The sequence below is a fragment of the Phalacrocorax aristotelis genome, chromosome 3 (assembly GCF_949628215.1).
Source record: "Phalacrocorax aristotelis chromosome 3, bGulAri2.1, whole genome shotgun sequence".
Lineage (NCBI taxonomy): Eukaryota > Metazoa > Chordata > Aves > Suliformes > Phalacrocoracidae > Phalacrocorax > Phalacrocorax aristotelis.
In genome coordinates, this window is record NC_134278.1 from 126496789 (window position 1) to 126524154 (window position 27366).

Consider the following 27366-nt stretch of genomic DNA (forward strand, 5'->3'; position numbering starts at 1 on the left):
CTTTTGATTACGGCAGCCTGAAGTTGAGAAATCACTTCTTGCCATTCTTCCCTACAGAAAATTTCAACCTCAAAATCATTAGAACCAATATCTATTTTCTGAAAGAACCTCTAAAGACTGCTAGAAAAAAAAAAAAACATGCTTCTTAGAGACACCTGTAATTTTAAAATAATGAATGACTGTACAACAGCAGGAGCTGTTTGGCTGAAGCGGTGGCCACTGTGTGTTCATTCCACGGCTAGAGGCAGAACATCACCCGGCCAAGCACTGCCACGTGCTGGAGTTCATCTCATCCCCTTTCAAACCGTGCCATTAAGGTTTTTAAATTCCACCTGATAGCTGCTAGGACAGACAAGAGACAGACCTCTGTTTAATATCACCCAGTACCTCTAGTGACTATCTGCTTTCGCTTCACACACATACTCTCAACATACAATTACTTGCAGCAAATTTAGCTGTGCCGAAAGACGCAGAACGATACCCCTGCATGCATCAACTGAAATACTAGATGCATACATTTCTGGGGAAAAACCCCAAACCCAAAACTGTTCTTTTTTAATAAGTAGTCTTTGCCTTTCTTTCCCCTCCTCCCATCAGAAAAAAAAGGCAGGGAAAAAACAAGGAGAGATGTAAAAATGTGGGTAGCACTACAGATTTACCCCAGCAAAAAACTCCTTTTGTCGTCTGAACCCTTTGCGTTTTTTAATTCAAGAGGAAGTTTCTATCCTAACTAGTTTTCAGACTTCACAGAGTAAAGGTAGCAAGAAAAAGAAAAGAGATTCTGGATTAGAAAGCGACCCTCAAGGTACGAATATAGGAATGGCGTGGAATTTCCAAGTCAAGTCCTGCACAGTGGGAAACTCGTGCTGTTATTTACTGCTGGGACCAACAGGCAAAAGGACCAATGTACAGGCAGTGACTGCTTTTCAGAATTTCTTGTAAAAAATAGCATTGAACAATAGGAAGAAAGCTTCTCCTTGTTCAACCCACCACATTTGCTTTATGTGGAAACAATGGAAAAATGTGACAGAAATGTATTTACCCATTCCTATGCATATATCAGACGATCCCAGCTACTCAGGACATGCTCATGGGAAAAATATTGGCAGTATCACAGCATATGGAAGTGGAAATAAAAAACATGCAGTATTTTCAGTTGCAGTTGGGAGGCCTATTTCCTGGAGTCTAAAGATCATGTTGTTTTATCTGTTTTCCTTTAGCATAATGTACATTATCAGACTTTCATAACTTCAGACACCGGCAGAAAGCCCTGATTTTTTGCCAATGGTGACATACCCACCTCAAAGATAAATGTGGAAGTCAGCATGTCTGCCTTATTTCTGCTTGCAATTTCCTTTCCATAGGAACATGCACATGATATAGTTCCTGCTAACAGATATTTAAAGCTTGGCTAGCCTTTTTTCACAAATACCAGTTCAACCCCACTGGAGGTCCTCAGGGCAGCACAAACAATAGAGAACAGGCTTCCAACACCACACTGCATTTATTTTGGCCAAAAACTGCTTGTCCTAACACCAAATTACTCACGTTAAATATATTTGGTAGGTCTTCTGCTTTTGTCTACAAACAGAAAGATGTCAGATTCTGCATTAAATTGTATTACAAATAATGTAAGCCAATACATTCCACAATTTTTTTAAATGGATTTTCTAGCTCATGGCAAAACTGTGAAGTACCAGTGTTAACTTAAACAGAGCTCAATTTAAACAGAGCCCCAAAATAATGAGTGCACAGTAGTATTTACCTGGTGTAATTAGCTTCATTATTAAAAGGTGACTGAGCTTCAGTTTCACGCTCAAAAGCATTAATCACAGAAAACTTCAGTTACATGGCACCTTGGAGACCACCTCAGTTTCAAGGCAAGGGATGAATTTACACATACATAGGTGCATTGTTCTAGGTATGATGTATAGAACCCAAATACTCAGAAAACCTATGGATAATGCTAAATAACAGTACCTAACCATTTTTTTTCTGCACTGCTGTGCTTGCTGAAAACTGGTAACAGCAACCACAATAGTTTGAGGTGACTCACACCAATGACAGACACTGGTGTAGAGCCCAGTGGAAATTTCAGCCATTCTGAAAGAAGAAACAATGGAGCAATACAGGAAATTCCATACCAATAGGACAAAGTCAAACATTTGTTCTCTTACACATCATAAAAAGTATTTTTGGTTACAAATTACCACTGCAAACAATCTTCTCATAGATAAAACTAGGATTGTCTCTACCTGAAAAGCTTTGAGAAGGGTCAAAACTCCACAAACCATAACTAAAATCTTTCTCTAAGTCTTCTTCCCTTCTGAGTTCAACAGTCTCCTGGTTTTAAGAAAGACCCTCCTCTTGGTCAATCAATTCCGTTTTGGTGGAGAACACATCAGCCAGCATGTGCTTTGGGATTTCAGATCCCCGTACTTTCAATGTGTAGCAGGCGTTCTCTACTTTTGCCAGGCTCTGTTTCAAGGTATACAGCTTCTTAGACACTTCGTAAGGTCCAGTGTTGCCAATGAAAGTAAACCCATCGTAAATCTGACGTAAGAACTGGCTCAGTTCAAAAGGCGTGTCTATGTCACCATTTCCAACGCTGCTGATGCACAGCCGCATCAGCTCTCCAGTCAGATCAGCCACTCCCAGCAGGTAATCTACAGGTGTTACCTTCAGGCTCCAAGTGAGTGGCTGTTTATCATGGGAATTGGAGGTCTGAGGACAGAACAGAATAAAGTCCAGGACAGAGAACTGTGAAAAAGCAGTCTATAATGGTTCAAATACACACTAACTTATCTAACGTAACTGGTAATTAAAAACATTCCGGCAAATTAAATTGCATGGCACTTCCACACAGTCTTATTTTAGAAGTACTAATCTCCTTCCAGCACGCCGAATGGTATGAAAGCATCGTGTGCACTCGAGATGTGACTTCCATTCTAGCAAGCATGATAAACTTACCCTGTTTGAACCTTCTCTATCTGAAACAGAATTATCATGTCTTTATACCAACATCTATTTGCAGTTGCCTTTTTTGGGGGGGCTCGCAGAGCTCAGACTAATAGATTTAAATTTTCCCTAAATGGTCTATCCAAAGGTACCAAAGCAACCAAGAATCAGAGAGTCTGCATTATAGAAACAAATCATATCATTTTGTAATAGTACCTTGAATTTCAGAATGTATTTTCTACAAGAAGCTGATAAGTATAGTTCTCTCTGATCCATCTGATATCAACTGAACTCATTAAAATGGATAAACAAATAGTTCATCAAGAAAACTCATCACAAAGTTACAGGTTTGCGCCCATACCCAAGTTTCTAATACTTTTCATTCCCAAAATATTGGTAACATGGGAGACAATGCAGGTTTCTTTCCGTTCCCTTGCTCCCGTAACACGCTATCCACCCAAATTCACAAATCTCGTCAGAGGTGTGGATGCAAGGGTTAACACCTTCACAATTCGTTCAAACAAGCGTGCCACAATGGGTTTGCCTCCGGCAAGAACAAATGAACTTAAGCTAAAAACTTGGCCTTTTTTGCAAATACCTTATCAAGCGAACAAAGGAGGACTAAAAAGTGCTTTACCGCAGAATCTCTTCGACAGAAGCGGACTCAGGAACTCGCCTACAGCAGTAGTGCTGTGCATTACTGTACAGGGCACATGCACTGCATGTGCGTTCCCGTACACGACTACAAAATCGCCTTTGGCCCCCTGTCAACAATCGACCTGTGCCCTGTTTACTGCGGTCGGGGGCATTTGTTTGTCCCTATCCAGAAACTTCTGTTTAGGGCAGGGTAGGAGTATGGGCAAGTCAAGAAACAGCAGGTATGGTGTTAGGGCTAAGGTACGGTGGGGCACAAGCTTGTCCTCTGAGGGGAAGGATCAAGATCAACTCCAGGAAAGTTACAAATGGCCAAACTAAGACACATGCAGCACACTTTAACAGAAGGTGAATACAGTGCCTCCTGTGTCTCAGGTTCAGTACCAGCGCTAAGGTTTCACTCATGGAGTTTGTCCTGCTTTGGATTTGTTTGTCTCTCCCAGCCTCTGCTACCCCACTATACACCAGCAGGCCTTACAGGCAGTTGCAGCCATTAAAAATCCCTCCTCTCCATTTCTTTGCTAGTATTTCGCTATCTTGTACCTTTCCCCCTACCAGAAGGAGTTCAGTTTTCTCTGAATAAAAAGCATGTGAAATTTATAAACTTGTGTCCAACGGATTTAGTTTACAACTTGTCAGAATAAAAAGCATGTTTTGGACAAGAGAGTCAAAGCCCGCATGTCTACCTGACACCATTCCACTAACTGGCCTTATTTAATCAGATGCCAAACACATGACTAAGCCTACTCACTGCATTTCCATCCCAAAAAGATGTTTGTCACATGAGAAAAAAAAAATGTTACCATGTTTGTTGTTTCTTCTCTGTCTTCTGCTGTAAATATTAGCTGTTTGTTGATCTCTTCAACACTAATCAAAGATCGTGTTTTGATAAAATACTGGAACGAGACTGCCTCGACATATTCTTGAAGTCCTGCAAAAAATGCAGAAGAATTAAGCTAATGATTCAAACTTTCCAGCAACAGTCTGTGCTCACAATTATTTAATTTTTTTAGAAACGTTTTAAATGAGACTATTTTAAGGTTACTAGCAAAAAGTGAAAACTAAGATAATCCAGAAATAACATTGAAACATAATTTAACATAGCACGCCTCTGAAGTCCAAAAATCAGACCAAGAACACAGTAAATAAACATTTTCAGGTTTTTACTTCAACTGCATTTTTCATTCAGAACCTTCTGTAGTACCAGTATAAAGCATCATGCTACTCTCAGAAACGTACTGCTCCCCATAATGTCCCTCAGGGGTCCTTACTGGGACCAGTACTATTTTATATTTTCATCAGTGACACAGGCAGTGGGATCGAGTGCACCCTCAGCACCTTTGCAGCCGACACCAAGCTGCGGGGTGCAGCTGACACGCCTGAGGGCCAGGATGCCAACCACAGACACCTGGACAAGCCGGAGAGGTGGGCTCAGATGAAGCTCATGAGGTGCAACAAGGCCAAGTGCAAGGTCCTGCACCTGGGTCAGGGCAACCCCCGACATCAATACAGGCTGGGGGATGAAGGGATTGGGAGCAGCCCTGCAGGGAAGGACTTGGGGTACTGGTGGATGAAAAGCTGGACATGAGCCAGCAACGTGCACTCACAGCCCAGAAAGCCAACCGTGCCCTGGGCTGCATCAAAAGCAGCGTGGCCGGCAGGGTGAGGGGGTGATTCTGCCCCTCTGCTCCGCTCTGGTGAGGCCCCCCTGCAGCGCTGCACCCAGCTCTGGGGCCCTCAGCACAAGAAGGACATGGACCTGTTGGAGCGGGTCCAGAGGTGGCCACAAAAATGATCCGAGGGCTGGAGCCCCTCTGCTGTGGGGACAGGCTGAGAGAGTTGGGGTTGTTCAGTCTGGAGACGAGAAGGCTGCGGGGAGACCTTATTGTGGCCTTTCAGTACTTAAAGGGGGACTGTAGGAAGGGTGGGGGCAGCCTCTTTAGCAAGGCCTGTTGTGACAGGGCAAGTAGTGATGGTTTAAACCAGAAGAGGGTAGATTCAGACTAGATCCAAGGAAGAAATTTTTTATGCTGAGGGTGGTGAAACACTGTCCCAGGTTGCCCAGAGGGGCTGTAGATGTCCCATCCCTGGAACCATTGAAGGCCAGGCTGGACGGGGCTCTGAGCAACCTGATCTGGTTGAAGATGTCCCTGGTCACTGCAGGAGGGTTGGACTAGATGGCCTCTAAAGGTCCCTCCCAACCCAAACCATTCTATGATAATGGAGCTTTTAAAATATGGCATTTGTATGATGGAGACCGCAGATTAGTACTTCATGAGTTCACAAAGACACAGGACACAATGCAGAGAAAAAGACTACAGATAAATCAAAAGCAAGGCAGCTCACCTACAAAAAAAAAAAGTTTTCTTTGTTTCATCTTATCAGCAACAATAGGTATTTGTTTAAAACTGAATTTCCCATTTCTCTATTTTGTGAGAATTAGTGAACAGGCTCCTTCGAACATGTAGGTTAGGTGAAATCTGTGTTCAGGCCAAAGCACCTGCTGTTAGAAATCACTCCAGACCAAAAAAAAAACAACAAAAACAAATCAACCAGACAGGACAGGACCACGATGTCGACAAGAGGAATATACTGACCACCACCTCTACCCAAAAGAACTTACACTCTAAAAACAAGGGATGCAGGGGGACAAAAGGTTTTGGTGTGCTGGCAATGAAATCAAGCATGGGGCAACGAACGTAGCTTGTACCAGATTTGTATGCCATCTGCAGCCACCTGCCACAATTACCTCTCGCCACCTAGCTGGCAGATGGTGATTTTCTGTATGCATTATAGCAAAGGTGAGATCTGAAATGTTGAACGTTCAGACAGCGATTTCACAGGGTCTGACAGTTTTCCTTATGTGCAGAGAGCAGATTTGGGGAAAGCATGTGGGAAAAGTTCATAAGCAGAAAGCTGAAGTTGGCACTGTCGGTGGAAAAATCAGAAACAAACCTAGAACAAACAGCCACAGCAGGACTAAGCTAAAAAAAGTTTTGAAGACCAAATCAATGCACATGTATATCAGACCTATGGACAGAGAAAGCGCCAAAGAAGGATGTTAAAGGAACAGACTGTAACAGGACAGAGGTGGTCTAGCAGAGCCGTTCTGAGCCATTTTAAGGGGATGGTTTCACTCCAAGAGAAGCAAGGAGGTGACGCTGCCATATCACGCTGCAAGAGGGCCAAAATTAGACAATAGTTTTACCAGTGAATAAAGTGAGAAAATGTGAAGATACCCAAGGGTACCAGAAGTAGAAACTTGTTTATAGTAGAACAATCTTAAAATCCTCAACTGACCTCTACAAGGCCAGGACCTCAGCCTACGGAGATATACAGGAAGCAGCAAATTTAGACTTCATCTGGATCAAAGGAAAAAAATCTAAAGCAAAAAGAGGAGAACATAGATTTGAATAACAGATGAGCATGGAAATACCCCCAAAAAACCAGAGGTAACCTCCAGGGAAAATTTGATTGTAGAAGGCCTTCCACATTACAGTCACAAAAGCGTGATGATTGACCTGCATTTTTTCCTTTTAAAAATGTATTTGCAAGGTGAGCAGAGGCAATTCAGCCTGCACCCTTTATGCTTCTGTAGGGCAGCAGGGAGAAAAGCAGGATAAACATCTAGTAACCAAAGCCACACTCAGCACTGCTGTTGACAAATAGGAGCACACACAGGGAGCTGCAAGGCCAATTAAAATACAATAATTTAGCCAACTGAATTCAAGTAAAGCATTCTGGGCACAAGTAACAGAAGAATACTAGATAAAAGCTACTCAGGATCTTCTAAGATAAGTAACTTCAGAAGTTGCAGAGAGGTAGATTTCATCACCCGTTCTTTTCCTGACTTACCCTCTCATGTAACACGGCCAGTAATTTGTTATGAAATCTTGGCTTTTTCTGTGGATAAGCTGTAAGCTACCAGATACAGCAGCATTCAACGTGGCGTCATCTGTGAGAATGTCTCTCTACTATCTGTGGAGAAGACTATCACACATGAAGAATCAACTCGGCATTTTCCCAAGTTCTCAGAGAGATCAAATCAACTCTCAAACATTTTGGTAAACAGTTTATCAATCATAACTTCCAGTTTCAGCTCACTCCACTTTACTACTTCTCCACAAACATTTTGGCCTTTTCCAGGGTAAGTGTTTGGCTCCTCCATTCATTTATTTTTATTTATTTTCTTATATAGGCATATTTATACATATGTATACACACACACACATTTTTGCTTCCTCCTGCCGTCCCACCCTAGCTGACATGTTCCACTCTTCTCCTCGCTCCTTCTGTTTAACGCCACCATATGAATGTTGCAGACACAGTCTGCTTTGTCATTTACTGTCACCTTTTCACAATCAGGGAATCCATCTCTCGCTATTTACAAGTAAGCCTTACAAAACCTTATTTGAAGTTGACAGCATTACAAACAGACTGGCAACAACTCCTGGTAACAACTACCTTGCAAAAAATACTCATATTTGACTTTTTTTTTTCTCTTTCTTTTTAAAGTCCTTCTTCCAGAAGTAGCTACGATATGACACTTCAATGACCCAAGACCTTGAAATAAGGTGTTTCCATGTGCAGGTAGAAGGATGTTTGAACATGTTGTTTTAGCTTAATGGTAGGACATCCGCTATTTTCTGCAAATAATCCCCAAGGTGAAAAATCCCATCCCATTTCACTACACCGTCCAACAATACCTTTCCCTTTATGCTCTTGTTTTGGATTTATTCCAAAATTGGCTTATTTATGGATTGAGCTGCCAGTAATTCAACAGTTTGTAAGACAGACTTTGATGTAATTTTTTTTCTAGTACACAGACCAAAAATCCCAATTAAAAGCACTGTATCATTTCTACTAGCACTTATATCTACAGATATAAGGTAACAAAATATTTAAGTATTTTGATATTGTATTACATCTGCTCTATATAAATAGCTTGTAATAGTGACAAGGTATAGTGACCCAGTACAACAGCTTCCTTCTATATTTTGAAAATTTATTTTCTACATAAGAGCTAGAAAGTTACAATGAGATATCTTCTGAGCACTTATTATCTATAAAGGAGGAGATTTTGTGCCTGAAAGTTTGTGCACTTTTTTTGCCAACAGCATAAGCTGATATTCAAGATATTTATCCTTACCTACATAGGCAAGCTCTGAGAAAGACTGTTAAGCAGTTTCTCTAAGAAACTTAGCAAGAAGTCAGGTGTCTTCAAAACACAAAGTGATTGGACCACTCAATCCAAGAGTCAAATGAATGTATAAGGGGTAGGAAAAGATAGTTCTATTTTAAAAATGAGTAAAGAGTAGAAAATCCTTAACTGCAGGTGTCAGGTTATGGTAAACAGAATCTAACTCCACCCAAGATGTACATGCATGCACGCATGGAAGTTTTAACCCAGTATTACAGAACAAACAAGACGTGAAAGTTTCCTCCTAAAATTTTGTTTACTTTATTTCCTCCTTTAAATATCTATTCAACAGTTTTAAAAAATTGGTTAAAATGGATTTCGTACCTCTCAGTTCTTAGGATTAGCAATGCCAATGCTACCTGCCATCTTCCTGAATAACCACCTTCTCTCCCTATTTCTTCTCCAGCTCATTTTCCTTCTACCCCTCATCCTCTTTCTTTCTTCTTTCTTGTATCTTTTTGTTCACAGAGCACCCCGTGCTGATGGCTGGGACACAAGCAGATGACACCCTGCGCTCTCTTACCCAGCTCCTCCCCTAAAGCTTGCAGCAGGAATCCCAGGCCAATAGCAGCCACTATATTCTAGCAACTACTAGAAAGATAGTAGGAAAATACACACAGCAAGTTTCTTCCAGGATCACTATATGAAGGGTGGGGCACATTATTTACAGGGCAAGTCACATGAAACTACCTACTGGCAAATTCATTACAAAATCAAAACAGCACAGCCACAGCTCTTATTATCATGTGTAGGCTGGCAGGTTACCTTCTCCTAAAAAAAACAACAAAAAAACCACACCAAACCAAAACCAACACCAAAGCACACCCCTCACGCACATCCCAGAAAAAGAAGAGAGTCATATTCTTGTGGAAATCCCACACAGAGAAAAAACAAAGTTGAACTGGAGAGCCCTTATTACTAAGCTCTGCAGAATGTGGGGAGGATGGTCAACTGAAAGAACCTACTTGTACAAGCATATTGATCAATGGAAGGGAGAACTGGTGAAATAAGCAAATAATTTAGCAGGTACATCAACTGAAACAAGTACAAGCAATAAATTTAGAAGTATTAATACACAAATCGTTTTGCTTCAGAGTCAGCGTCCTATTAAGACGAAACAGAAAATTCACACCTCAGCCTTTTCCATTTCAGTTCTCTGCAGACTTGGCAATGATCCCTTAGATTCATGGGTCTCTTTCCAGGCACAAGTGACCAAAACTTCAGTAATTAAACTAAAACTGGAGCTATGAGACAATCTAATTGCTCTGCTGATTGTGAGCGTGAAGTCAAAGGTTGATTTTATACCAGTACACTGAAAAAGAACATAAAGCCAGCTATTCTCAGAGACAGGCATGCTCTGGACATCCTGTTGTGAAAATGGCTTAAAAGAATAATTCCACTCAGGGATGGATTTTATAAAATAGGACTAACTAACAAATACAAATAAAAGCACTAGCACAAACGTCCATAAAAGCTTACAAATTTGGGGGAAAAAAATCTGTGTCTGTTCACTGAGTAATACCTCAAAAGCTGAGTCATCATGGCAGGTAGGGCTATGAGTGGTCTGAATTTTTAAGGGAACTGGGGAGAGAAAAACACAGCTAAGTGCACATCCACATAAACAAACTGCTCCATTTTATCAGTCCGGTTTTGAAACTACTGTAGTAATCAGTACAATCCCAGACGTGATTATTTGTCAGAAGAACTTATTTTAAATAACCTTGAACTGATTACTAATGGAATATAAATGAAGAATGTATATTACATCTGGCAGTGATTTGCCTAAACTGCTTTACAATTATATCAATAGTTAAATGGATGCAAATTTCTCATATTAAGCCCTGAATGCTTTGTTGATTAGTCAACTGCTACTTGACACGTCTATGACCATCTGTTCCCCTCTAGCTGCATGTGTTGGTGTGACATATTTCAGACAGTGAAGTGTTAGAATCGTTTGCACTTTGTTTAAGGTTGAATACACACCTCCTTTAGGGAAAAGGTAATCCCTAGATTTGTCTGTTTTCCCAGTAACTACAGAAAAAAATACAGGTTCGCTATTTAATAGGTACAGGTGCCTGTGAGAGTCAGTTTATTTCCCCAAAGAGGCACAAAAACCCTGCAGAGAACTGCAAAGAATATTTTAATCTCTCATTGCAGAGAACAATTTAATCGAGCCTTTTTGTTATTGTTATTAGAAACGTGTGTACATACGACAAATGCTAGGTTTTTATAGAGATGACTCATCATGGATGAGAAATTCACAAGCTTTCACTTTGCTCCTGCTTGAGGACCTGAGGGATGTACCATGGTTACTTTTGCAACCAAGTTTTCTGTTCTGAAGGGCTTTTTTGTTGTTGTTCTCCCCCTCCCCCCCCCCCAAAAAAATGTAGTAATTCTGAATAGCAGCCAATGTTCTACATGAGTTCTTAAAAAAACAAACACAAAAAACCCCCAAAATATTGCTATGACAAGTAGGCTTCCTGATGTCTCTGACTACCTCCAATTGCCTTCATAATTGATATCGTTTTAAAAGTCATTCAGTTAAATGGAAATTTTATACTACTAACAGCCTTCGGGGCAAGCGTTCAAGATTCCAAAGAAAGGAAGCTCTTACTCAGCCAGGATGTTCAATGATCAAAGGAGGAAGAGCACCCAACACAGAACAGCTTCTTCAGTTCAAAGCCCAGTGAAATTTCTCCTCAATATGACGTTGTTTCCATGCAACAGCCCCAGCTCACTAGCATGTCTCAAGTACCAATGGCGGCCATTTACCCTCAGAAATATAGATCTGCTGAGATGGTAAAAAAGGTACATCACCACTCACCAACCCCTATTTCTCACCACATGACTACAAATCAAAAACCTAATCACTACACGCTACGCTAGTTGTTTCCTGGAATGGAGTTCCTCTATGACACCTTCTCCTGTGTGATTTTAAACAAACAAAAAAGGTTCATAGATGTCTCATGTTCCACCTGTACTTAGTTCCTGTAAAGGCTGGGGAGCTCTGGTCTGTGAATTACTGATGATAACAGCTGCAGGGCTGAAAAAAAACACTCCTGAGCCAGAGCGCAGTGTCTCCTCCATTTGGTAGCTATGAAACTGAATTAAAAGACAAACAATGTCACTAGCTTCAGACTGTCATGTAAGTAACCGCAGTATTTGCCATAACAGTACTGCAGGACTTTAGGACAGTTAGGTCTTAAATTAGAACTCGGAAGGGACAATCTTTGTTTGACCCGACCCACAGCACGCATCTGTAAAAGACTGTCCACAGCTCCTCTTACGGACTTACGCTGCCCTCAACGGCTCCTGCTGAACTTACGGCTTATGCTGAACTCAAGGGCTCGTTCAGGGATCAGCTGATAATCAATGCTCACGCAGTGCATGCCCTGTTAGGTCAAGTCTGAATTCACATTCATTTTCCCAGGTTTGTTCTAAGTCTTTGTGTATGGGCATACAAACCCTGCAGCAGAAGGTAAAAAGTGAGAAGTTACTGATTTTTCACTTTCCCTGGAAGAACCCAGAAAAAAAAAGGCACGAACCAGAAATAATCGAAGGGCAGTAAAATGCGACAAGCTGAAGGTATCAAGTTGCAAATAAGCAACTTGCAGATCAGTTTGACAAAGTTTGTTGGCACACTTGGAGATGTGAGAACATCGGAGAAACAGAGAAAGTAACAAAAGACAGAAACAAATTAACAAAATTAGATCTGATTAATATTAGCTTATTCGCTGCAAATGCTGTTAATTTTCCAGTATAATCAGGAAACTTTGTTTCCATTTCTGGCATTTTACCTCTCACCCACAACAGCAAAGAGATGAACTTTAATTCTTCGGTTACATCCTGTTCCTGTGTTATTATGTTTTCCCACCATCTTGCAGAAACCTGATTGCTTCCTTCATGGACAGCTTTCCTTTCGAGTTTTAGGTGTATTCAAGCCTTCTCCTGGGTGAGACATTTACAACTCATGATACCTTCCTCATGCAGTAAAAAGCTCTTCCTTTGTATCGCCAACCTACGATTAAATATGCCACCTGTTTTTACTGCAGTTTTTAAACTTTCTTATAAAAAAAGTCTTACTTCTACTGTTCCCAATGTGCAGAACAGTTCTTTACCTTAGTATTATTTAGAAATACATTCGTTTCTACAAATACGAAGATAGTCACCACAGCTCGAGTATGAGATGTTCCTTCCACGTTATGAGTGAAAAAGTTAAGAACAAAAACACCCAGGTAACACAGAAATCATTATGCGGATAGCTCCTTTAGTTTGTGTTCTAATCCAAATCCTTCATAAAATACTAAAAAACCCAATATTACTTAAATAATCAGTAATCTAAACATGGCTGCTTGGACAGACCTCCTCTCCATAGCATTTCTTAGAGCATCACGTCTCGTGGTCCTACACACTGCAGTTAAAAACAGTATTCTAGCACAATTAAAGTGTTTCCTTTTTCATCCGCACAGACTTCACTGACTTTGTCCAATCCAGCAACGCAGTTACAGTGTGATTCCACACCTAAAGTGACTCTAAATGGCATAAGGCAGGAGACAGAAATAAGCTCCATTATATCATTCTCTCAGAACACAAATAGTGCCTGCACAAGATAAATTATGTGTTAGACTGCGTCAATGCTGAACTTTTACACAGAATTTCCCGCATCATCAGCAGCAGAAGCAGTCACAGAGCAGTAGTTTTGACAAGGTGCTGACATTTTACAGCCTCGTCATCTAATCCTATTGAGAGCAAGTGCAGACATGATAAAGAGCTAATGAGGTTCTCTGCTCACACCACTCCACTCACCACCGCTGCTAGCGCAGGCACACAGCAAACAGAAAGGTCAGCCAACAATGCGCTAGTTGCATCTACTGTCATCACTACAACACACTACTGAAGAAGCCCCAGAAGAATTATAGGCTCCTCGTTCTGTATTTTGTCTTGTGTACAGCTATCAGCTGTGAAGGTAATACCACACCTATACTTGCTCCTAGCAGAATCTAATGACCCCACTGTAAAAACATCAACATGTAGTTAAACCTATCGCTCCAAGAATCAGCTTCAGCCAAGCTGCCCTACAGAGTATAGCTTAACATCTCAAAAGCCTTACAATTCTCTCACACGCCCTTATTAAGGGACAAAAAATTGAGTAAGTCTTCAAGTAGCTAGAGATTCCATTTAACAAGATCACGTTAAAAAGGCACTCCATCCAATCCCACACGACACCAACCTATCAAGCAGCTCTTAGTTTCCCTCTGCGTTACACAAGTTTTGCATTTATGCAGGGTAGATTTAGAACATGCTTAGAATAATCTCATAAATCCTAACGTGTTGCTGAGCACCCTCTTTCTTGCCTTTAAGGCTCATACAGGTCTTTCCTGCATACTATTGGTATTGTCCTTTGGACTTTAAATATATAAACAAATACCCAAACACATACATATATGCATATATAAAATCCTGAAACATTTCTTCCTCCCCTTCATAAATTCATAAAATCTTTTTCAGTCCTTTCCTTGCCCAGTGTCTCGCAACAATTTTAAAGAAACAGTACACATTTCCTCACAGGATATATAAGGTATACACTGCAAAGTGGGGCAAAGGAGCAGGAATTCTATATTACAAATAGTAAAGCTTTAAAAATATCAACAAAGCAAAACATTCTAACATAACAAATGAAGAGCTCTACATTAAAAAAAGACTTCATTATTTCAGTATCTCTTTGTTTGCTTGTTTAATCATCCCCTGGGACAATCTGTACTGTTAAGAAACGTGTAGAAAACAGTCATCAGTTTTTGTTGTTGTTCAATTAGTGCTATACTCAGTGTTTGAGCTCATGCAAGTGTCCTTTGGGGAAATGTCCTGCGTGCCATTAGCACTATTCTTAATGAGGGAAAGCATGAAACTCCTTTAGTGCTCTGCCAGAATTGTTTTATCTTCAAGTCAAAAGAACAACTGCTTGGAGTAACCCCAAAAAAAGCATTTAACAATTACAAGTGGCAAACAATATTCCCAAGCATTATACTCATAGCACTCTTCTATTTATAGGCTAACAGTTATTATACTGAATAAAATATGTATTAGGCAGCTTTATTATTCAGACAGTCATGATTCTGCAGTTAAGGCTACTATGACAGTTTCCATTACAAGCCCAGTTTTGATCCCTTTTACTCTTTCTGTGAGAGGTAGGGTGGGGAACAGGAGGATGTTTCGTGTTTGGTTTCAAGACAAAGGAGAATATTTTTAGGAAGTTTGAGGTTAATTGGACAAGCTGCTTTTGAGATATGGGACATAGGCGTTTCTTTATTCTTTTTTGAAGAAAAAAGCAGTTTAATGGCAATGTTTTTGTTCATAAAAAGCTTTTTAACTAGTTCTCCAGAATTTCTTTAAAATACAAAATCAGAACTGAAAACTAGGTGAAAGGAAGGTCAAGACTTACAGCTCTAGGAAATACATAAAGACAAAAGATCTAGCACTTTTCCTAGCTACACTTATTTTCAAAAAGGCATGCAAGCTTTTTCCACCACAAAAAAAAGCAAAGCAACAATTAAAGAACACTAGGCTCAAAAACAAAACTAAAGCAACATTCTTAACCCTTATCACTGTTTCCCCTCCCAATTACAGTGCTTCATAAACAGTGGGGGGCGGGGGAATAAAGCATTCCCTCTCACAGTTGCTCTTTATATAACTTTCCCCTCATTCTTTATGTCTCTAGGTTTTCTATCTCAGCTTCATAATCCTGACATCAAGCATCTTCACATCTTCACATCTCTGACACCTCCCTGACCTTCAGCACAATTAAGATCTACTAGTCTTTTAGCCTGCATATTCCTTTCTTTGCCATCCCAATGACTAACTGAAGAGCGGAGGATTTAATGAACAAGGTAAGAGTAAAGCTCTGGCTAAAAGTTTGCATTTTAAACTTGTCATACACGCAAGCTCATTTTAACAACGCCTAAAAGCATTCCTTGTCTTCTCAGTGGCACACGGGTATATCCTAACACGTGCCCTTACAAAACATGCACAAGGGACACCAGTTGGCACAAACTCCCCTCGCAGAGGAGCATCACGTAGAAGAGCTACAATTTAAGTAGACGCTGTCGATGGCCTACAGAAATGGAATTAAGGCAACTTACTTCAGTTGGGTTTTATATACAGTCTTCTTAATGAGGCAAGAACTACTTAATTACAGAAACAATGGCGAGATCTCAGGGCCAGGCGGTATTATACAACTGATGCGATTCCACAGACTTGCCACTTACTCGTGTCACCAGAAGACAGCCATTCCCAGTTCTGACTCCAGAAATGCAACGGGGGCTGTGTATTTCTGTCTTTTAGTTCTGTCCACAAAACTGCAAAGTTCAGACATTTGTCTGAAAGACTGTACATCTGATTGCTGGAAAGATGGACAGCAGATTCTACTTCTCCTCCCCCTTATTATTTAGTATACCAATACCTCTCCATCATTCTTTCTTTTTACCTAAAGAACTCAGTAAAATTCACTCTCTTATGTTGTCTTAAGACTGTAGTAAGAAAATTTTTTAATTTTATGACAAGCTCACTCCAAGTCCCATGCATGTGTTAGGGAACTGCTGTTGTATAGATAACTTTGTGCAGTTCTGGGCCCCACGATTTCAGAAGGATGTAAAGGTCTGTGGATGCATCCAGACGAGGGCAACACAGCTAGGGAAGGGCTGGAAGGGATGTCCTATGAGGAGAGGAGCACCTGAGGACTTTGGGCTTGTCTAGTTTAGAGAGGAGGAGGCCAGGGGGTGACCTCATTGCTCTCTGCAGCTCCCTGAGGAGGGCACGTGGAGAGGGAGGTGCTGAGCTCTTCTCCCTGGGATCCAGTGACAGGACACCATGGGAATGGTTCAAAGCTGCACCCGGGGAGGTTTAGACTGGACATTAGGAAGCATTTCTTTACCGAGAGGGTGGTCAAACACTGGGACTGGCTTCCTAGAGAGGTGGTCAATGCCCCAGGGCTGTCAGTGTTTAAGAGGCATTTGGCCAATGCCCTTAACAACATGCTTTAACTTGGTCAGCCCAGAATTGGTCAGGCGGTTGGACTAGATGATTGTTGTAGGTCCCTTCCAACTGAAATAGTCTATTCTATTCTAAAAGCTTTGCAGCTGTGGAGGCACTGAGTCATCATACACGCGCAGCAGGTCTCTAACTTCCTCTACTACAGATCTATAGTAATTTGGCCCGCTCTACAATGGACAAATATATCTTAGTAATTTTAAGAGGCTGAGATTTAAAACACTGGGGAAAAGCTTTAGAAATGCTGAATTGTTTCTGATAGCATATTTTCAGTTGCTTTCTAAAGAGTTTATTCAGGTCCATTTTGATATTAACAGACATCTTTAAGCAAGTCAGAAATCCATTATGCAGGAAAACCAGAGTAGCTGTAACTGTGCACAAGTATTTACCAAATACACAAAGCAAACCTGAACAGGATTTTTTTTTCATTAATTCCTTTATTTTCAGGTTGCTATGACTAGCTTAAGTTCACATATCTTTCATATAAAAAACTCTTAACTTTTCAGGTTGGAAAAGATGCATTTTTTAAAAACCAAAAACAGTATTTTTTTTTTTTTACTCAGAGGAGAGAATCTGGAAGTAGAAACCTAGCGCCAGGTCTGCTCACTTGCTTTATAAGACACGGGTTACCACAGAAGTTATCACGCAGTAAGTTTCCATATGTCTGCTATGTAGGCATACTCTACTACGCCTGAGATGAATGCAAGCTAATTCCAGGCAAGCTGCCCCTCAGTAAAAATAGAGGTAGGTATGCCTCTCTGAATTTTCCTACACAAAGCCACATACTAAGAAAATAGATAATTCAGGTGAAGCAGCTGATGCAGGGTAACTGGTTACCCCATAACAATTTTGCTCACCCGGCAAGGCTGATAGGTTGCATCATGAGGTCCTACAAAGATTCATGAGGTAGCAGACTTCAAATGCTGTTGCTCTATAAACAGCATTATATGACTCACATGGGACTACAAACTTCAGGGGTTATTCAGACAAGGTTTACAAGTCTGAATGAAGCTTTCAAAAATTTTTGTTCATAAAACTGAATGCAAGGAGGACTTAAAATGAAAATCCAAACACATTTTCAGCATGGCAAGATACTCATACTTGGACTAGCATTGCTCGCAGTTTGAGCTGATCTATAATGTCAGGGTTTGGAATTAGCTCTTTCTTTTCATTGCCTCATTGCAGTACTAAGCTATAAACAGCTGCAATATGCACACAGATTAAGCGGCTCTTTAAGAATAACTACTTGTATTTAATTGGAACAACCCAATACACCACAGGTAAAAGGACTGTGGCATTGAATTAGAGCCATTGAAGATTAACATGGCAAGCTCCTTCTGGTTCAGAACTGCCAAATTGAGCTTTCACTTAAGAGCTGTCTCACTCTTAAACTTAAGTTTGTGTAAGACATAGGTACAAGTTAACCTGTGCACTGTTTGTCTTGTAAATTACACAGATGTATTTGCTGCTGGTTTATCAAATCAATCCTATGGACATTTTTAAAGAATTAAATCATTCAGGGCAACTCTTCAGCTCTCCTCAGCTGAAGAAGTCTTGCCTGAACAAGGGAAGATATAGAGGACTCTGATATGTTTAAAATAAAATTGATAAAAACAAGACACTTACGCCAGGACCAAGATGTCAAAGAAGCAGTTACATATTTTACTCACGTGTTGCACATGTGTTGTCACAAACAAGGCAGAACAATTTTAGGTAGGATTCAGATTGTCAGCAAAGAGATATGATTTGACGGCAAGAGTAATGAAAGGACTGGGACTTAGTATGTCTAGGATGTCAGTAAAGACTGCTGTTTACAGACAGGAGCAAAAAAAGATGCAACTGAAAAAGACAAACTCCAATTTAACACTTGTAACAGAGAGGCAGAAGCACATTCAAGCACATTCTGCATCTTTAGAAGAAACAAAATGCTAACCTAAGGATTTTAATTCATTAACTTTATCAACTCAGAATGGGATCACTTCACAAGACAGTTGCTCCTGCTCTCCTCCCAGAAATTATAACCCTTCAGGTGCGGTAAATGAGTGTGTTGTACCTACTCCCCTCGGTCAGAGAAGACCAGGCAGAGCATTTGTTAGAACTACTCCCAGCTTCAGTTTAGGTCAGGGTCCAAATATTTCCAGTTGTAGTCTCCCACTTAAATCTTTGTTTAACTGCAATGATAAGACAAATGTAGGGCAATAGCCCCTCTAATACCAGAGCTAACTTTGCTAACAACAAAGATTAATCTGAGTCCTCCTTTATAACCATAGGAATGTGACAAATTCAGACCTGTGGCATGAAAAAGAACCGCTGCTACATAAAGTGAAGCTGAGCTTAGTACAAAATAGCATACTTCCCCTGTTTTAAAATAATTTACCTGGAGATATAGCTCTGTGGAACTGATACATGTCTTCTCCAATCAGTTCTTGTGCAACCTGCTTAATCTTCCATCGGACAGCATCTAGCTTGACTTCAGACTCATTGAGGATTTCTTCCCCATTGGGAGAACTGCAATCATAAAACAGAAACTGAAAGAGCAGCTTTCAGAACATAGAAAATAGTTAAAAAATATTACACATTTTCTTTTACTAACCAATACATTTTCAATGGCTTCAGGAAAAAGCAAAGCTGATATTGGAATGAGAAACAGTTTAACCTTCATTGACACCTACTGCAGATTCTGAAATTCTGTAGATTCTTACCATGAAAATAATCAACCAGCCAAACACAGTTCTGGTAGCATGATGTTTATTCCAGACTATAATTTTGGTTATTGCTTATATAAGAAAAATGAGAAACGCGTGCAGAGGCTTCAAAAAAGTATTCCAGAAAACTAGCAGGATTTGCAGAATCCTTCAACCTCTTAAAATAAAGAAAAAGAAAGAAAGAAAGAAATAAACCCCACCAGTATTTTGCAATAGATTACAGTATTACGAAATACAATACATGATCTATTTCTACATGTGATTTATTTTTTTAAAGGAAGTAATTATGGTCTATACTATCCAGGAACAGCTGAAAAATCTGATTCACAACTACAATATATACTTGGCATTTAAAGTTTAGTTTCTCTAATTTCTTTTAAACTTCCCCCTCCCCCACCCGCAAATAACCTATATGGTATATTAGTTCACAGTCTATTTAAGGAGCTACTGGTAGACTGGTCTCAAGAAAACATTTAAAAGCAAAGAGATTTCTGAAAGTAAAGCCACAATAATAGTGAAAAGCAAAGGAGAAGGAAATAAAAATACAGCATGAAAAGCTTCCACTCTCATGAAACCAGAAATGTCTTACAAAACAGGAATCTGAAATTCGGAGAAAAGAGGAGTTTGTTGTTGTTCTTTCCTCTGCCAGTTCCCAGCTATCTGGCCCCTGCAGTGGGAGTAGCTATTTACAGTCAAGGCTGTAGCAGTTACCAAAATTATCACAATGCCTCTTTGCAGGAGACCAAGTTAAAAAGAGGGCAACTTTCATAATCCCTATTTATAATTGTAACTACTATGGTAACTATACATAGTTACTACTACAGCAGAAATGCATTGATAGGTAACAAAAAAATAAAAATAAAAGGAACAGGGAGAGATGTTATAACTGTAAATGTAAGACCAATGTTTGACACATACAGTAAACATTTTTTACAACTGGCTACGCAAAGCTTCAACTTTTCCTGTTATTCTTCTAGTTTGTCTGTGGCTTCTAAAGATTGCTTGAAGGCTCATGAGAATACAAAACATGTAGAATCTCAAAACTTCGCCCAAAAGCCTCTTAGGCTGCAGCATGTATTGAAGTAAACAGACCCCAGGTCACCTTCTCTTTGCATTGAGGACCTAGGGTGGGGCTGCAAAAACCAAAACGGTGAATTAACTGCAGAGGCAGCTAACCTGAAGGAAGGGCACATGCTCTTCTCTCCCAGCTTGCTAAAAGCTGGAAAGCTCTCATCTGCTGTTACGCTCTACTACTCTGATCCTGTTTAATACATCAGTAAAACCTGCTGAGAAACCTGAACCAGCGTCTTTTAATTCTCTAACTGGAGTGTGCATTCATCACCTCACATCCACCCTAAAGGATGTTTATGGGAAGTTAATTAAATTCTTTTCAACAGAACGCTGCAGCTCTTAATCACAAACACAGAGGACACTGCAAGGCAGCTTCTAGGTTTCTGTGAACACTTTCATGCTCAGTGTGACTCACCTGGTAAACCTGTGGAGCAGAAATATTGTCCTTTTGCTTTCGATCGTTATATCACGACTGAGCTTCACAAGCCGTTCATATTTATCATGCCTGGTGTCAAGCTCCAGCTGAAACGCTGCAGAGTCAATCATTATAGTAACAAGCATGGTTATCACACGTGCACACGGTAGGGGAAGAGCAGAGAACCTGTGCTACAATAACTGCTTACAGGCCCCAGCCCCACCAGCCTTCTCCTCAAGGTGGGCAGCGCTGCTGCTCCTGCGTGGGGCATGGCTGCGGAGACCACCACTGCCTGCCACCTGCCAGAGCTGCAAAATTCATCATTAATACTACTTTTATTTAATAAGACAGGTTCAAATATATATCAAGTTTAGGTACAAATGATGCTTTAAGGCAGCCAAACAATTTTAAGGTAAAATACTTGTTTTAACCAGTAAAATCTATTCTGCAATACTGCTGTTCAGGAAATTGACTTAAAAGTTCAGCCAAATTCAGTAGGATAAAATAAAAAATGAAACCCTCCAACCACTAGCAAATAAGAGTCACCAGCCTCTAAAAGAAAACAAACAAAAGAAGGCATTTGACTAAGGCACATATACTGTTAAAAATGCACCATTTAGTAAAAAGAAAGGTTGCATTTCACATCCCAGCTAGATTTGACCAGAAGTCAATTATTTTAATACAGAACTAGAAGTTCTATATTAGAAGTTCTAAAGCAAAGTGACATCAATTACTTAAAATAAGATTTCTGACTTATGATGTAAATTGTCTCTGTCTAATTACAATGAACACAGAGAAGAGAGAATGTGTGTCTGGTTACCACAAACAAACATTATGAATGTTTCACAGAAACCATTAACATCTTATAGACCATTATTTCACTAAACAAAACATTAATAGATACTTACAAGAAATCTAACACTCTTCCTGCATAACTGGGATGTTAAAGTGCCCATGCAAGAAGATGGTAAAAATAAGCTAGGAGGTTACATTTTTAAGAGGTCTGACAAAGCGAGTGTCCTTTAGAAAAGCATAGCAGATTTCTGGCAAGCAAAGTTTAGATGAAGCTACAAAAATAACCGTATTCCTCATCACCTTGATAAAAACTTGGTGGTTCTTATTTTATTCTGTTCTTCCCAGTCTTCTGAAACTCTAAGATAAGTCACAAATGCTCCTACTGATCTTTGAAATCTTTCACGTCCGATTGGTGTGCCTCTTCCAAATTCTGAGAGGCAAGTCCACCACTGAATTATCATCGAGAATAAATTTTCCCTCAGCTCATATTGACAGGAACTTGAGGACGGGCAACTTTCCTTCATAGGATGCCATATATGACATTTCCAATGACCACTTACAAATTTCACCTACCAGGAAATTCACTATTCCGAAGATCTACAATATTAGCAATGCCTCCAATTTCTTCTGGACAGTTGCCACTTTTAGACTTTTACATTAGATTTTAAACATGTTAGGGACTACTAGGAAGTGTTTTGTGACCTGAAGTTAAACATGGACAAATATGGTAATCTTTAGCCTAAAAGGATGCAAGAAAACCTACTGTACCATTGCCTAAAATGGCAAAGGATTAGAACTCAGGGGATTCTCCATGCTAACACACCCAGACCACAGAGCCATTTCCTCCACACATTCCATTTTAATGTCTAATCTACCACTGAAAGCAGACTCAGACTCTATTGATTTTGGTGGTGTAGAATCAGACCATTAAAAATGACACTTAATAAATCTTAACCTTACAAACCAAGGTACTATCCACTCTGTATCACTGAGCTGTCGCATTTTAAATGCATTACGCAAAAAAAAGGGGTGACTCAATAGTCCTTGGGTTTTGATGATTATTATGGAAGAAAAACTTCTCATTCATTTTTTTAGAAATCTTTGGTGCCAACAGATAACTATGTCAATTTAAGTACACTATTTTTCCAAAGAGATGAAAAAGAGCAAAATGTGTGTAACCATTTAATATCACACACTAAGTTGTTTAGATTCGAGCAACATACATAGAAATAGCGCGCCACTCTGGTTCACCTTACACAGCTTGCTCAATTTTAAGCCATCTGGAGCACACCTTTTCTTAACGCCCACGTCTGACATGGAGACAAAGATGACCAGTGTCTCCATCTGGGGCTGATAAGCACTAGTGCAATACGGGGAGTGGATCTTTAAAAAGCTAAATAAACCATGTCTCTTACATCCTTTCTGAAATTAACCAAACGCTGCTGCCTGGATTGCATGGGAAAGGAGGGAAACAAGCATTGTTTTGAATTTGAATCAGTGGCAACCTTATGATAAACTAATGCGCTTAAGGGTGAAAAATTAGAAGTTGGAAGTACAGTTGCACTACTCAATTCAAGTGCAAACGTATGTACGTTATTCAATATCAAAGTGAAGGGGTCAAAGTTAATCATCTGACAACCTGACTTACACAGAAAAAAAAGAAATATCTGTTTTAAAGAAAGCAAGGAACTTATATGATGTTGAAGCAACCATCTATAACAGCCATCCAGCTCTTACTTCTTCACCCTCCTTAGCTTCATAAAAAATAGATGGGATGGGGAAAACTTTACACCAAGAATTAATCTGTACCCTGTATCACATCTCCTTCCTTATTCTGTCAAGGCTTCTCATTTCTGAAGCTTGACTTTGCTTTGTTAGGGCTTGTCTAATGACAAAGTTCAACTAAGTTTACTGGATTTTAAATCTAGTTTTGTGCAAAATCCTATAAAAACAATTTGGTTGGAGGGAAGTTTATACTTGCTTATTTAAAGAAACCGAGACCTAAGCTAATTTTAAAAAGGCACTCAAAGTGAAATAAGTATCAACATACAGGTTTGTATTAGTTAGCTAAATTCTTATTTTTAAAAAGTGCGTGTATAAACAGCTACCAACTTGCAAATCAATGCATCCAGATTTACATTAAAGTAGCTTAGTCATCCATGTACCGAAGCTAAGGGCAACAGCTAAGAGCCTTCTCAGTCTCCCCAAAGGTAGCCATCTCCTCCTCTTGTCCCCACGGCTCAGATTTTGCATTACGCCCCTGCAGATCTTGTTTTTCTGCCACCAAAGGGCCAGGTCACCTTTTGTCTGGCCGAACACTTACGCAGTTTGCTTATTAGCATCAGGTTCAGCGCAAGCAGGGTGGGGAGGGGGAATGGGAGGTAGGATGAAAAAGGGAGCAAGTCATGAGTCAGGTGGAGCTCTGTGAAATCCCACTCTCAGGACTTCATTGCACAAAAAGCAAAATGCCAGGCTCTAAATGTACAAAGTGTTAAGTCCAACTAGCTTCATGTTTCTTCCCCAGAGAAAGCTGGTTTATTCCATCACTAAATACTAGCAACGTCCTAGCAATTTCTACCCCACGTGTGTTTATAATCTGGCTTTCCAAATGCTCACTTACATTTAAAAGATGTCATCAAAGCTGAAGATGGATTAACATTCTCTTTTTCCTCTTTTCTTTGACCATGTGGAAAATTGTCATGCTTCCGTTTTCTGAACCCACCCGATCCTATCAATAGAAGATACACACAAAAAAATATCTTTAAAAATAAAGTAGTTTCGCCAGCACATAAGCAGCATCAAAACGCTGTCCTCAAAGCATTCCTGACCGTAGCCATGTTTTACAGAATAGAATAACTGGATGAACCTTATTATAAACTAACATCATCTTCATATTAGCATGCTACTTTTTCCCCACATTCCTAGTGAAAAGTAGAAGAAATCCTACCACTTTCAATGGATGAGCGTGGTAGGATCTCAAGTTTTGTTTTTTTTTGTCAGGTCTTCACACGATGTTGTTTCCTTTCTGTAAGGGAATGGCTGCATGGAAATCACTGTGTGAGCAAGGGCCTACAGGGTTAGACCTTTTTTTCCCCCCCTTCTGTTTTTTTCTTAAATTATTTTAAATATTCAGATTGTCAGGAGTCATTAAAACTACAAGTTTTTCATTACTGTAATTATTTATGTCATAGGTCTTCAGTAATCAGAAAAAGAAGCAAGACATAATTTAAGTAGACTACCATTATTCAGGTATACAGGTTTAGCTCCTGCAGCATATTATCTTAAAGGAGGACTGTAGGAAGGATGGGAGCAACCTCTTTAGCAAGGCCTGTTGTGACACAACAAGGGTTAATTGTTTTAAACAGAAGGAGGGTAGATTTAGACTGGATATAAGGAAAAAAATTTTTACTATGAGGGTGGTGAAACACTGTCCCAGGTTGCCCAGAGAGGCTGTAGATGCCGCATCCCTAGAAATATTCAAGGTCAGGTTGGGCGGGGCTCTGAGCAACCTGATCTGGTTAAAGATGTCCCTGCTCACTGCAGGGGGGTTGGACTGGATGACCTTTGAAGGTCCCTTCCAACCCAAACCATTCCATGATTCTATCTTAGGTCCTTACACTCTGCCCATTAACCAGTTTCTTTTCTTTTCACCCCAACATAGCTGTTCCCTTCAACTGGCCTTATATCCCTCTTCCTTAGCCTCCCTCTCCAAACCCTCACCCAGAACTCATCTCTTTTGGACTGCCTTTTACTACTGATTTACGCTTTGCACTGTTTCTTCCTTTGTCCATCCTTCCTTCACCTAGGACTGACTCATTGTATCATTCAGGTTTTAACCATTCCTCTCTCTCACTGCCTCCTTTTTGCGACAGCCGTACGCTTTATGTTCCTAACAGAGGCCAAAATTTGGCAAACTCTTACATACAAGCCTACCTTTTTGAATATGTGCAGTTCTCTCAATTTCCTTAAAAGAAGAACAAAAGGAAGCTACTTAAAAGTTACAGACGGACACTGGATTTTAAAATGTTTCCGTTTAATTGTTTATTATCCCAAACCAAAACCAGAAGTGGGCGTAGTTACTTTCTAAAAGAGGAAACCGAAAATCATTTTTTCCTTCTTTTCTGTTAGGACACGAGTTCAGGGTTTTGTTTTTCCTGTAGCAGTTGAAAATATTACAAACACAACCCCTGAAATAGTGCAGAGAATTAAACTTTCTGCAGGATTCCGAAAGTTGGGAACATCATAATGACCTACAGGAAAAAACAGGCCCTCCTGAAGTGGGTGTGTGGGTGTGTGTAAAGAGAGAAGTAGAGACGAGGTTCCACTGAATAACCAACAATTTGAATATCAGAAAACCACGGACTGCAGTAACAACAACCCAGCCTTGATTTTGAAAAATAAAAATAAATAAAATTAAATTTTAAAAAGCCAGGTTCCTCGTTGCAGAGCCCACTTTCTGGCTGAAGGGAGGTCGGTGCAACAGCCTCGCTACACCACCACGCAGGCTGCGAAGCGCGGCACAAGCACTACGTGCACGTTTCAGGCCTAACGCACGCTCCGCTTCTGGCTGCAGCAACTGCTTTTTTTACCACCAAGGACGGAGATTTCTAGAGCTCCATTCACAGGCGGATCGGTAGAGCCCCGGCGGGAAGGCGGTAACACCTCTGCAGCCACGGTCCCTCTCAGTGTATGGGCAGGGTTTAGTCACACAGGGGGAGGCAACCGCTGGGGGACGGGGACGGGGACGGGGACGGGGACGGCACCGGCTCGCACCCCCGCACCCCCCGCCCCCTCTAACCCCTCACGCCTCCGCCTCCTGCCGGCTCAGGGAGCTGAACCGGCCCCCCAGGGCCCGCTCCACCGCCGGCGCCGCCCGGCTGCCCCGGACCGCCCCTGGGGGAGGGGGAGAGAGAGTGGGGGGAGGCACACGCGCCGCCATCACCTTCCTTGCCGCTCATCCCGCCGCCGCCGCGCCAGGCCGCGTCCCCCCGGCAACCCGCTTCCGCCCTGCCGCGCCGCCAGGGCCCCGCCACCCGCGCCGCGCCGGGGCGCCCACGCGGCTGCCTGACGGCGAGACGCCACGCTAAGTGCAGCGCGCCGGCCCGTGGCCTGCGGCGAGGGAGGCGCGGTGCGGAGCTGTAGGGGAGAGGGGGTGATACCGGGCCTTGCTGCCCGCGAAATCCGGGTAGCGCCGGGGTCCGAGCCGTGCTTCCGAGCAGGCGTCTCCGTGGGCAGCTGGCCCGCGGCCTCGCCGTGGGGCCTCCCGCGCCCGCGGCACGACGGGACGCGTAGTGTTGGGGCGGGGCGGCGGCGCTGTCAGCCGCCGGCAGCCGGCGTGTGCAGCCACCGCCCTGCGCGGCCAGGTGGGCGGCGGGCGGTGGCCCTATCGGCTCTCCTCAGCTTCACCGGCAGAACGTGGCTGCCGTGTCGCCTTCCCCTCGGGCCCTCTCCCCGCTCTCTGCCTCCTTACCGCCCCTCTCTTCCCCGGCACGTCAGTCCCGTGGCGCTTTCCTTACACACGTCGT

The 27366-nt window shown here is 41.3% G+C and overlaps 1 protein-coding gene and 1 long non-coding RNA gene across 7 annotated transcripts; both read right to left on the reverse strand.

The window, feature by feature from the left end:
• Positions 1 to 1485: 1485 nt before the first annotated feature.
• Positions 1486 to 27366, reverse strand: TSNAX (translin associated factor X). 5 transcript variants are annotated; one of them, XM_075089498.1, is made up of 8 exons: positions 26784 to 26800; positions 25775 to 25805; positions 24789 to 24880; positions 24462 to 24569; positions 21047 to 21161; positions 19233 to 19363; positions 4416 to 4543; positions 1486 to 2724 (listed from the first exon to the last, which is right to left on the reverse strand). In XM_075089498.1, exons 4-8 carry the CDS (start codon positions 24475 to 24477, stop codon positions 2350 to 2352), a joined length of 765 nt encoding a protein of 254 aa, XP_074945599.1. In that variant the 5' UTR covers positions 24478 to 24569; positions 24789 to 24880; positions 25775 to 25805; positions 26784 to 26800; the 3' UTR covers positions 1486 to 2349. The 5 variants fall into 5 exon arrangements, with proteins under 5 accessions (XP_074945599.1, XP_074945598.1, XP_074945602.1 ...); XM_075089497.1 differs by lacking the exon at positions 24789 to 24880 and having other exon boundaries at positions 26784 to 26869; XM_075089501.1 differs by lacking the exons at positions 24789 to 24880; positions 25775 to 25805; positions 26784 to 26800 and adding an exon at positions 27312 to 27366.
• Positions 5959 to 12830, reverse strand: LOC142055483 (uncharacterized). 2 transcript variants are annotated; one of them, XR_012659946.1, is made up of 5 exons: positions 12610 to 12830; positions 12138 to 12278; positions 7468 to 7590; positions 6913 to 6994; positions 5959 to 6092 (listed from the first exon to the last, which is right to left on the reverse strand). It is a non-coding gene; the product is annotated as an uncharacterized LOC142055483 (long non-coding RNA). The 2 variants fall into 2 exon arrangements; XR_012659945.1 differs by lacking the exon at positions 6913 to 6994 and having other exon boundaries at positions 5959 to 6128.

Coding starts and splice junctions, on each gene's coding strand:
- TSNAX (XM_075089502.1), bottom strand. Junction 21,162..24,461: donor TTTGATGACATCTTTTAAAT/GTAAGTGAGCAT, acceptor TTGACTCTGCAG/CGTTTCAGCTGGAGCTTGAC. Junction 19,364..21,046: donor CTGCTCCACAGGTTTACCAG/GTGAGTCACACT, acceptor TTATGATTGCAG/TTCTCCCAATGGGGAAGAAA.